Genomic DNA, 12,168 nt, shown 5'->3' with positions numbered 1-12,168 from the left:
GCGTCTATAAACATTACGGACATTAAGCTCTCCAAATAACATACGTTATCATAGCGCGCGTAAACCGCAGAAACCCAATACCATTCCGAGCATGTGCAGTGAGGACGACGCTATTTCTTTACGTACGTGATGCTTTTACATTCGGTTGCAAACACTAAACTAAAACTGCCCATTATTTTGCACCTGGATGAGTGTTGCCTACAGGTAGCACACGATAGAAAATTTTTTTCTTGCAGAGTTTTAGTATTAAGTATGGAGTTTCTGGCTAATGGCTAAATGTCTTTGGCCCACACTGAATAATAGGCAGCATGTGTTATTTGTTGGATTAGAGTAGGAACACAGGACAAGGAAGAAGTTTGGCACACTACTCTTTCTTTTGAGAGCATGGTCACAGGAGACAGGCTGGTACTTGATTTCTAGCTTCAGTGGTATGACACACGTAATGTAAAGCAAATGCAATGTACAGGGTTGTCCTTTATGAAAGGGAAGATGCGGGCCCGTGGTCTGTGGAGGCTGCTTAGACCGCCAGCAAGTGGCAGGAAGGAGAAGCACGTCTAATCACAAAAATTTAATGGCAAGCACTACAGTTGAGCTTGCCAGGCTGCGGCCGCCGATGTACCAGGCTGGTTTGTGTCATCGCTCTCAGAGCCAAAGTCTGACAAAAAGGCAGCATCCTCAGACTCGCTGCTAAATCCATAGATAAAATCAGCCATGGATGTAGCAGAATGCGAGATCTGCCATTTTTGAAGTGCGCACACTGCTCCTTGAGGCGACCATTTTTACAGCGAAGCTGTATACCTCTACCGTCCAAGGAAATTTTCGTCTCATTGGCGTGGTAAGCAATAAACTCCCTATACGTGGGCCAATCCCGAAGATAGTGCAATGCCGGGCCGACCTGCAGCATAGGTGAAGCAGGCGTTAAGCACTCCCTATACGTCGGCCGATCCCAAAGATAGTGCAATGCCGACCCGACCCGTGGGGAGGTGGAGCAGGCGGTAAGCACTCCCTATACGTGGGCCGATCCCGAAGATAGTGCAGTGCCGGGCCGACCCGCGGGGGAGGTGGAGCAGGCATTAAGCACTCCCCATACGAGGGTCGATAGCAACGATAGGGCAATGCCGGGCCGACCCGCGGCAGAGGTGAAGCAGGCGTTAAGCACTCCCTATACGTGGGCCGATCCCGAAGATAGTGCAATGCCGGGCCGACCCGCAGGAGAGGTGGAGCAGGCGTTAAGCACTTCCCATATGTGGGCTGATCCCGAAGATAGTGCAATACTGGCCCGACCCGCGGCAGAGGTGAAGCAGGCATTAAGCACTCCCCAGACGTGGGCCGATCCCGAAGATGGTGCAGTGCTGGGCGGACCCGCGGCGGAGGTGCAGTTCGCCATTAAGGAGCCCACATACACAGCTTTGCTGGTCATCCTTCTTCAGATTGGAAGGCACTGTTTTTTTCTTTCTCCTTTGATGATCGCGAAACTTTGGAGTGTTCAAAAATTTCCGCCTGGTGTGAAATGAGCAAACTGCTTAGAACACAAAACTATAGTTCTCCTCCTTCATGTCCGATGGTGCAGTGTGTCCATGAGCAGCGCAGGTCTCGAAAGCGGTGTTTTTCAAACCATCGATAGCGGGCAGCCATTTTTGTTTTCTACTTTGATGATAGCAAGAATTTGGGAGCGCTTTCAAAAATCACCGTCTGGCAGGAAAACAAACTGCTTAGAAAACAAAATATAGTTCATGTCTGACAGTGCAGTGTGTCCATGAGCAGCACAAAAAGTCTTGAAAGTGGCATTTCAAACCGTCAATAGTTGGCTAACGATGCCCAATGGATACAGTAGGGAAAGAGTTAAGCTACACGAGGCATCTAGAGTATTTCAAAACCATTTTTATATTGTGGAAACGGGGGAGAGATGAAAGCGTAAGTTCCTGCTGATGCGTCAGTGCGACATGAATGATTTCAATGTATGTTCTTGTAATTGCACTATTTTGGTGCAGGAAAGATTCTCTTAATTTGCTAAATGGGTCGCACTTAGTGCTTCTCATCTATTCTTGCAAAACTGTGTATTTCATATTGTTAAAAACACGCAGCAGCTCTACGCTGCCCATGTCTTGTGATCATAGGGGGCAGGCTGTTTTTTTCAAGCTGCACTTGCAGCTTTTCTTCCCGGTCTCCCCCAGTCTGTTGGAAATAAAGATATTCATTCATTTGGTTCCTCTTGCCATATAATTTATTCATTCTTTACCATTAAACACTTAGCTAACATACAGCCAACGCTGTCAAACTCTGATGTCCAGGCAAGCTGGTGTGGGAACTTCAAGGCAGTGTTACCACCGGCCTGCCTTTTCTTGCTTTCGAAGCCTCCTTTAGCAGTAAGAATGGCTGTGCTGCTATCGCAGAAACTTAATTTACTAATACAGCTTAACTTGATATTCCCCTTTGGTGACCCTTTAAAATATCTTTCCTATGTCCCACTTCCTTTTTTTTTCCTTCCAGTGCCAACAAAGAAGTGGAAAATACAAAACGGAACTTTGAAGCAGACATCACTGTTCTGAAAGGTCAACTCAAGAAGGCTACAATGACCATCAATAGTCTTGAAAAACGACTAGAACAGAAGGTATGCCCTTTTTCATCTACGAGTGGACGTGGCTTGATGGCTACTTTAAATGTTGTCCCCACACCTAAGTTGGTTACCAAACAAAATGTTTATCTTTAGAAAACACATTTCTGCATCTTCAGGACATCAATAAAGTTCATCATACCATACCATTCTACTTTCCTTTGGTATATAGCTTGTTATAATAATCATGATTATCTATTATATAAATAATTACTAAAGCCTTTAAAAAAATTTTACAGGGTAAGGAAAAAGTAAACTGCTTTACACTGCTTCATGTATGTGCCAATTATACCCGCCGTGGTTGCTCAGTGGCTATGGTGTTGGGCTGCTGTGCACGAGGTCGCGGGATCGAATCCCGGCCACGGCGGCCGCATTTCGATGGGGGCGAAATGCGAAAACACCCGTGTGCTTAGATTTAGGTGCACGTTAAAGAACCCCAGGTGGTCAAAATTTCCGGAGTCCTCCACTACGGCGTGCCTCATAATCAGAAAGTGGTTTTGGCACGTAAAACCCCAAATACTACTATGTGCCAATTATAGTGCAAGTTCCATTACAAAATATGACCGGTAGGTTGTTGAAATATGTACAACCATAAAATGCCTCTGCATCCAACTTTCCTTGCCACATCAATGGAACAAGGGTCATGGGCAATTGGCAAGTGCTGCACCCAATTTCAGTTCCTGGTGCCCTTAGGGACTTGCTCCACCATAGTTTTAAAAAAGTAGGCTTCAGTTAGTTGCAGAGTTCATTTTTTTGCCGTGTGGCAGCAATTTTTAACTAGTGTCTGGAAGTGTGCACCTTGCAATTGTGAAGATTGCAAGTGCTTCGGTAACTTGGCCCTCATGTGAAAGCAGGTCTCACAATTTTGTTGCACCATCAAATGATCATTTGTATGCTACTAGTATCTGTCAATCTGGAGATGATGGTAGATCATGGAATTTAATGTGAACCATGGAGACCTACAAAACCAACACAGTCGTCAGCTGTTCAGCAGCGAGTGTCATTTTCTGCCTTTTGGCAGTTTAACAAAGTGTTTTGTCTATCGAGATGTTGTAAAGATCTTAGTAATATCTCATGTTTACAATGTTTCTACAAAATATGATTTCCTGCCCCCAGCCCAGCACTATGTAACACTTTGCTCAATATATGTGGGACCTACCTGAAAGAGGAAACTACCACCAAGCGCAAATATGTAGAATATGCAGCACACCTTACTTATGAGCAAGAACGTGGAAACTTTTATGAGTTGTTGAATGTGGAAGCAAAAATATTTGTATATATTAGAATATTTTGTCTATTATGTTAGCAGTGCAACATTTCATATAATTCCTATGCTTTTTGGTAAATTTCGCTTTTCACAAATTATATTACTTATTACACCCTAAGAGGTGTTTTTGAAGTTTATATATTTGGAAAATACATTTCTTTAGATTTGTACTGTCTCACTAGATTTTGTTGACTTCGTTTAGTGAACACCCCTGTACTAGTCTAACTGCCGTTTTTAATAGAAAAAGGCCATAGTGATGTGGTGCATGTTTTTTCATATTAGAAAAAGAAAATTGGTACTGAATAAGTGCAGTTAGACAAAATGTTAACTGGAACATCAATGCTTGGACGTCCATGCTCAAACCGTTCGAGTATGCATTCCTTGAAAGTAGTGGTAGGCATAGCATTTGTAGCAAACGGTAATGCTTTGCATTCCCGCTGGCTTCGATTTCATTTGACATACCTCGAAAAGTTAGCTAAAATGTTAGCTATATCCAGTTATAATTAATCTTTTAGTAACTGTCGCATCACACTGACATCCATCACTTATGAGATCTTGCAAAAAAAGAATTTGGTTTCTTAATCTAGGCTGCACTACTTGAAAATCGAGTTTTCTCAAGAACACCCGATATTTGCACCATAATATTATGCATGAAAGTGCAGTTTCATACCTAAAATTTAGTGATCTTCTCTTTATTTGCAAGTAAAACTTTTTTTTTTTTTTTGGTTCCCACAGAATGAAGAGAACACCGAACTGACAAAACTGTATGATGATCTCCTCAACCAAGTCAAAGCCAAATAGACTGGAATAGGCATGCTCAGTTCTGGCATGCTCTCACAGCTGCTCCGATTACTTCAACAGCGGTTCGTCGTGTCATGTTTGAGATGCACTAATTTATGGTTTCACTTCTGTGTTGGCACTGCCTAAATGTCTCAGCTGACTAAAGAATGTCACTGTTTTAAGCGCATCCTGCAGTAGTTGTTCTTAGCTATTCTGTTTCCTAGTTTTATGTGCATTGATCCTTTCTTAATCTGACCTTTTCTCAATCCTTCTTGGTGTCAATGACAACCAGAGCTCATTTGGGCAGAAAAACAAATTCTTTACCGTAACTGTTTGCTTCTATTTATGTAAACATATTGCAAGATTTTTAGCTTTTTTGTATTACCTTATCCACTGGTTCAGACGCATTCAAGCTTTGCTCATAGACTGCATCTTAGTCTTCTTCTTCTTTTTTTTTTTTTTTTTTTTTTTTTAGTGGGCACAGTAATACTAAATTCTTGCAATAGCAATTTTTCTTTTTTTATTATGTATGCATGAAAGTGACATGAAATACCGTTTTCTAGGTTTACCAGCCCAGCAAACATCATACTTGGTACTGTGCTCCAAGTATAATGCAGGTTTATTTTTAAGGTAAATTTTGCCTATAAAGATGCAGTGACCTAAGGCACTCGGCAAACTAAACTTTGTGGGAAGTTCCTTCCTTTTTACATAGGGAGGCGTGTGTGGATCTGCACATAGCGAGAGGGCAACTCGCTCCGGTGAAAAGTAGGGTGTTGCGTTGCAGTCAGAACTCTTTCTGGGCATCAAGTCCAATGAACCTGGTATACACTACAGCGCATCTCTGCAGCCTCACTCAAATGCACTTGCCTTGCTGTAGTGCACCTGGATCAGGCCCCTTGATGTGTTGCCATAATGTGTACCCACATGGGGTCTGTCACTGTGTAGTTTACCTAACCTGAATACTAAGAGGCACTGTTTACCAATACAACTGCATTAGGCATTAATTTGCATTATAATTGTCTCTATATTTTATTACACATAATTATATTCCAAGTCGAAATTCCTTCCACATGGTATATTTGTGCAAATGCAGGTTTTAGCTGCTTTTACTACTATTGACGTGTCTTGTTCTGCTTGCTTACTGCAATTTCTTGTCAATGATAAGACACACATGCAGCTGCTATATTTCATAAAGAGTCAAAAATAATGAACGAGCCTGTCCCATTTTGAGGTGATAAAAATGGTAAAAACCCCATAGGGAATGCTGATGCTATCACCTGACTGCCTGAGTAAATGTACGAAGTGCACAACTTGCTTTGGCACTGATTGCCCCAGTGAGCCTTTGATGCTTCTTTTCCATTCATTGCTAAATTTTTGAGTTTGTGCAATAACAGAATTTGACAGCTTAATTGTTTAACAAATGTGTTTGCCACCGCCTTTTAAGTGTAAATCACAGAAGTGACATTTTTTAATTGCTTCCATTATGCAATTTTTACGTAAGTGACAAGAAAATCTTACGAGACCTTAACTCTGCATAGTGTACATGTGTGTATACCAGGCTTGGTTCTATGCACACTAAAAATGCATGAAGGCACGTTATGATCTGAAATTTAGTTCACCTGTAAATTTGTAGGGTATGTCTGAAAAGAAATGTCACCGAGTCAATTCAAAAGTATTTATCAGATCACTACAACACATTAAAAGGTTTCAAAATAGGTTCCCCCTGCGTTGATACATAGCTTCAAGCAAGATTTTCTAGGCATAGAAGGCGTCGCAGTAGGCCTCCTCTAGAATGCCCCTTGGAGCTTTGGTCCAAGCCTCTTTACTTTCCGATTTGTACCAAAATGACTCGTGGAAGTTTTCCAGTGCAGAAAGAAAAAGTCTTGGGGAGCCACGTCAGGACTATAGGCACCTTTGGCACCTTTGAGTGGACCAGGAAGTGAATCGCAGGGAAGGTGGTATGGGCTGTTGCGTTGTCATGGTGAAGTTTTCAACCTCCTGCTATATCAGGCCGGACACAATGAACCCTTTGTTTGAGTCTCTTGAGAACTTGCACGTAGAATTTGGCGTTGATGGTTGTACCATGTGGTACAAACTCTTCGTGGACGAGCCCCTTGATGTCGAAGAATGCAATGAGCAGTGGTCTTGACTTTCTGACTTGCCCATTCTGGCCTTCTTGGGCTGAGGGGACACTGAGGTGTGCCACTCAATGCTTCGCCTTCTTTCTTTCTTTTTTTTTCGGAATCGTATTCAAACACCCAAGACTCATCACCTGTGATTGACATCGTCTAGAAAGTGGGGGTCACTTTCACACAAGTCCCAAACTTCTTGGGACTTTTCAACTCGGCGTGATTTTTGGTTGTTTGATAACACTTTCAACACAATCTTGGCACACATTTTTCACATCTGCGAATTATTTGTAAAAATATTGTGAACAGTACTTTTCGGGATGTTTAATGTCTCTGCCGCTAAACACACAAATGGTGGTCTGAGTTCGAAAGATCTCTCATATGCGTCATATTTTCATTGGTGATGATCATTGATGGCCATCCAGCACAGGCTTCATCACTGACCTCTTCATGGCCTTCTGAACATGCTTTGTGCCACCAGTAGACTTGATATTCTGACAGTTATCACCTAAGGCATTCTTTATCATACGAAAAATTTCTACTGTGTATTTGCCGAGTTTCACGCTAAACTTGATGCCGATCCTTTGTTCCAACGAGTGCTGCATTAAAGCGTGCATGGGAAGTGAGTTCCACGGAAAAGCCTGTCCTTGCTATGCAGATGGCAGCAGACAACAGAGTGACCGTGCTTAGCATAAGCTGATTTCCCCCTCCACCAATCCCAACCGGTCCTAGCGCGCTCCGACTTATGGTCGCTACACAATTTAATCGCTGGCATTACTTTTAGGACAAACCCTGTATGCAAATAAAATAAGCCTATTTAATGTCTCATTTGTACCGTTTTTCCAGAATGGGCGTAATAGTGCTCCCTCTTGTGGTCACTTAGGCATGGTTTCGTTAGCTTGCAATTCTAAGCCATAGTTTTCTCTGAGCATGTGCAGCACTTAAGGCCAAACTGGGGCCTTTCAATCGTGTTGTGGAGATATTAGGCAATAATGTCAAGGCTGTTTAACTCAATGCCTCCCTAGATTTAGGTTTAAAAGTTCAAAATTTAAAACACCACCATTACATCGATTCACCACATGAATGTGTTCCTTCAAATAGCTCACACAATGCTAATGGTTGCATGATGGTGGTTCTTAGCCTTGCGTCATTTTGTCAAAAATTGTTATTAAAAAATACTCATTCCAGATTCACTAAAGGGAAATTCTAAACCAGGCCATATGTCGAGCTGGGAAACATATAGTGGAAACAGGATTGCCTTTTGAAGAATGTTGCAGTTGATGGCCAAACGCTACTCTTGTGCCCAAAGGCCATAGTGATGATGTCCTCATTGCCATCATCTCCCCCATTTTAGCCAGGCTTAAGGCAGATAACTCTATCTTCATCATTATGACTGTGCCACATCTCCGTGTGATGGCATTTATTTTGGGCCTTGTTCCAACCGCTAATTAGAACGTTCTCACTAGGGCTGGGGGATTACACCCCACAAGTTACTTATGGTAAACAGTGCCTGATATGGCTGGTTAGTTCTTCGGATGCGCAACTTTTCAAAATATGGTGCTGGTGAGAAATTGAAGGGTAACCAAAAATGTTCACTGTGGCATCAAACCTTTTTTTACATTCTACATGTAAAAGTCTGTTGCATGTGTGCACACAGAGGCAACTTTCTAGTGTTGCAAGGTTTAATTTTGTTTTTGAATTTAAATTGGTTATATTTTTCTTATTGACTGTTGCAGGTGGGAGTAGGTATATTTTTTCAGGAAGAAAACGTGCATCTCTAATCGATAACCACTTTGCTTTTTGCAAAGAATCAGTGTGGCACTCAACTGCCCTTATTATGAAGAAATTTTTCCTGACTTTTCAGTTGATTGTCATCATGCAATAATAGCTTGTCATATACAGACATAAGTCCCTAATTGGACAACACTATTCCAGGTGTGAAAACAGTGTGGTGTAAAAGAAAAAAATTCTGCTGCTGTATCTAGCCACAGACAAAAGATTGTCAGATGGCCCTGGTTTTGGAATGTGAAGGACATCACTTCCAGTCTTTCTTGCAGTGTACTGGTTTACCAAACCTCTCTTTTTGACGAAAGTGGATTGCTGTCACAAAAGTGCAGTTCATCAATCTAAATAGCTCAAAACACAGGTTATTCAGAAACTGCGTCTCCTGCATGTACACAATTTATTAATTTTATGATAAAACTCACAGGTAACTCAGTAATGTTACGGAAGAGTTGCAGTGCTTTTCGGCTGGAGTAGACATAGGCATTAGTACTGCTCTTGTTTTTCCCTCAGAACCTGGCTGATCTTATCCACTTGTGAGGGCAAGCGTAGCAGTTGTACAAACACAAAGGAAAGTACTGTAGAATGTGGTAGTATGCAAATTGCCCATATTTGGTATGCAGTTGTGGAAGGTGTCCGTCTGATATGAACCAGTGGTGGAGGCTATTGAATTACTCATGTTTTCAGTTAATGGAGATGGTGAGCTAATACAACATTCAATTGTGTTTACAATAAAATTACTGGTAATGGAGTTTTAATCCATATTTAAGTGCTGCAGTCTTTTTGTGCAGCTTGTCAAAATTCGATGACTGGTACATTCCAGCACTTCTGTAGTGCTGCACCTATGTTTTTAGTATTGACAAAACGGGACTGAATTGAAAAGGGGAAGTTCTTGCTACTGTGCCAACATTTTGAAATTGCTCTTCTCTCAGCCAAATTCCAGACAAAACAAGTCACCTAGACTGAACATTGGTATGATAGGCAGGCTTTCTCAGTTATTTGCTCCTGATATTTACTAGAAGTGGTCACCTAATTTCATGTCTGTTTTCCAAGAACAGTTCATTGTTCAGTGCACTTCTTGCTGGTTCATGTTTGTATCAAAAACTTGCTATTGGTCACTAACTTTTTTAATCATATGAGTGTAAAGACACGGCACTCATAATATACTTTTGTGTGTGTGTGTGCATGTGCGTGTATGTGGGTTACTGGTGGGATCATATAGAAATAGACTGGACTGGCATGAATTTTTTCGTGAAGCAGGCATATTGAAAACCAATTTCCTATCTTTCTTCTGTTTTAGCTCCAATCTCGTGTGTGCCCACAGCTTGTAGATCGCATCATGCTACGAAATACATTAACAGCTACAGTCATTACGAAGGTTGACGAGACTTAATGGACAAGATTTATTTCAGTTTCTAATTTCACTTACATTGATACCAGTTGTTAGACATCTTACATCCATCCCATCTCATTGCAATTTATATTGTTGAGTGCATTTCTGTGTGCTTGACCTGACTTCTGTATGGTCCAAATTTTTTCTCCAATGTCTTCCCCTGTTGTATTTACCTTCATTGAGGTATTTAGCCTTTCAATTGTTCTGAATTATGTGTTCCCTTTTTCTGCATTCTGACTTTGACAAGTGCTCTCATGTCTTGTTTCTTAGGCTGAACATCTTTGTAGTCTGTAAATGCACATTTGACATGTAAAGCACATAGTGGTGAAGCTGTTATCTGCATTGCACTTTACCACTTCTTTTGCATTTGTTGTGGCAAGAGTTTGCTGGTGCGGACTAGTGCTGTCCTATTGTAATTTTTTTCCGTAGCACTGCATAGAGGCTACCAGAATGCTCAAATGTGTAACATTGACTAGGCGCTGTATTGTGGGCTAGCTGACGCTGCTTGTGGAATGACGTGCTGGGATGCTTAGTGAACCTATGAAAAACAAGCTGAATGTCCTAGTGGCCATGCAAGAATTTGCTTGGTCCATTTGGACATGTAAAGCTTTGAGTGGTGATGGCAGTACCTTGCAGCATTTCTTCATTGTCTGTTCTGGAAAGTTCTTGTCTTTTGATGCTACTCTTTGTAAATAGTAAGCTTTTGCTATCACTGCTGTAAATGCATGCTGAAATATAACTTGTGCACCTGTCTTGCGCCACAGTGCAAGACATCCCATGTAAGGTTGCTGCAACATATAGAAGTGATTAAATGATGCAGTTTTTATGACCTATATTTTTGCCGCTTGATCTACTGAATCTCTACAGACAGGTTACTGTCCTGTACTGCTTAGTAGCTTATGTATATTGGGAGTTGCTACATTTGCACCACTCAAGACTTCAGAATGTGTTTGCAGCATGAATGGAGATACGTACAACTTGATGGGATGCCTTTTCTTTCTCTCTTCCTTATGAGAAAGAAAAATTTTCATGGTCGAACACTCGCTTTCATAGGGCATACACACTGCAAGAATAGCTGCCATTTCTGAATGCACTAGTTTGTTGCCTGGAATGAGCTGCTGTTGCTGGTGAATATGTAAGTAGAACACATGAAACAAGTCTGTGAAAGAAATGACAAACTTGTTCACAGCATGCTGCAAAACTTTTCATAGAGCACATTACTGAACACTATAAAACAGCAGTATTGACTTTGCTCATACCTACGGTATACCTATTGGCCACAGAGCAAGATAAGCCCTGGCATGAATAAATTAGCCTTAATGATTACAACAAAGATGCCAAATAAAACAATGGACGAAGGAAGGAGACATGGGACAACCGTGTAGGCGCGTCCCGTGTCACCTTCTTTCGTCCGTTGTCTTATTTGGTGCCTTCGTCGTAATCATGTATAACCAGCTCGCCCACCAGCACATGCTCAGTAGCTTTAATGGAAAGCCTTAGATTCTAGCAAAGGCTGTGCCAACCCTTGACAGAAGCTGTGCTTTACTGATGCTCCCTAGCGATTTATGCAGTGCGGTCTCCATTGCTTCGAAGGTAGGGGATGCAGGACCCCTATATGCCTATCTTCCAAGCCAAAGTCCCTGCTCCTTCGTGTCGGTGCTCAGCAAGAGGCTGGAGGGATGCTGCTGCTGATAAACTTAATATTTATATGAAAGGCACATCGAAAGAAAAAAAATCCTGCACGAAGTTGGTCAGAAAATAAGGGGAGAGCACTTCTTTATTAGCGGTGCGTCGATGTCCTTTTATATCGATTCTTGTCTCGCCCTCCCCCCTTTTTCCCCCACATTGGGGGAAATTGGCTGACCTGTCAACAGCCAATGAAAGTAAAGCAGTCTCTGCCCATATGCTAGGTGCAAGAAAGGGATCTGCGCACTTGCACATGGTGCGGCGTCCTTCCTAAACTGGCTGTCGAGTCTGCATAGTAACTAGAAAGATTCACTCAGTAGAGTGGCCTAGTTTCGCTCTTGGGTACTCGCAGTGCTCCTCCGAAGTGGCCATATGTGCACTGCACAGCAATCAAAGGGTCCCTCAGCTTTCCAGATCGCCAGGGATAAAGCGTCGCCCTAGCCCTGATGAGGTGGGCGGCATTAGGTGAGGATGTCGAATCTGCGCAGCGACACAGATATGGCACTCTTTCTACGAA

The 12,168-nt window shown here is 42.1% G+C and overlaps 1 protein-coding gene across 2 annotated transcripts in view; it reads left to right on the top strand.

Annotated features, from left to right (window-relative positions):
- The window catches only part of LOC142560837 (uncharacterized), a 97,274-nt gene extending 86,474 nt beyond the window's left edge, over positions 1–10,800 (top strand). For both annotated transcript variants that reach the window (XM_075673216.1, XM_075673226.1), the window contains 2 exons: positions 2,491–2,611; positions 4,617–10,800. In XM_075673216.1, coding sequence (XP_075529331.1) covers positions 2,491–2,611; positions 4,617–4,682 — 187 coding nt within the window. In that variant the 3' untranslated portion in view covers positions 4,683–10,800. The remainder of the gene's footprint in view (positions 1–2,490; positions 2,612–4,616) is intronic.
- Positions 10,801–12,168: the final 1,368 nt, after the last annotated feature.

The sequence above is a fragment of the Dermacentor variabilis genome, chromosome 1 (assembly GCF_050947875.1).
Source record: "Dermacentor variabilis isolate Ectoservices chromosome 1, ASM5094787v1, whole genome shotgun sequence".
Lineage (NCBI taxonomy): Eukaryota > Metazoa > Arthropoda > Arachnida > Ixodida > Ixodidae > Dermacentor > Dermacentor variabilis.
The sequence above is the reverse complement of the archived record's forward strand: the minus strand, read 5'-3'. Positions and strand labels throughout refer to the sequence as shown.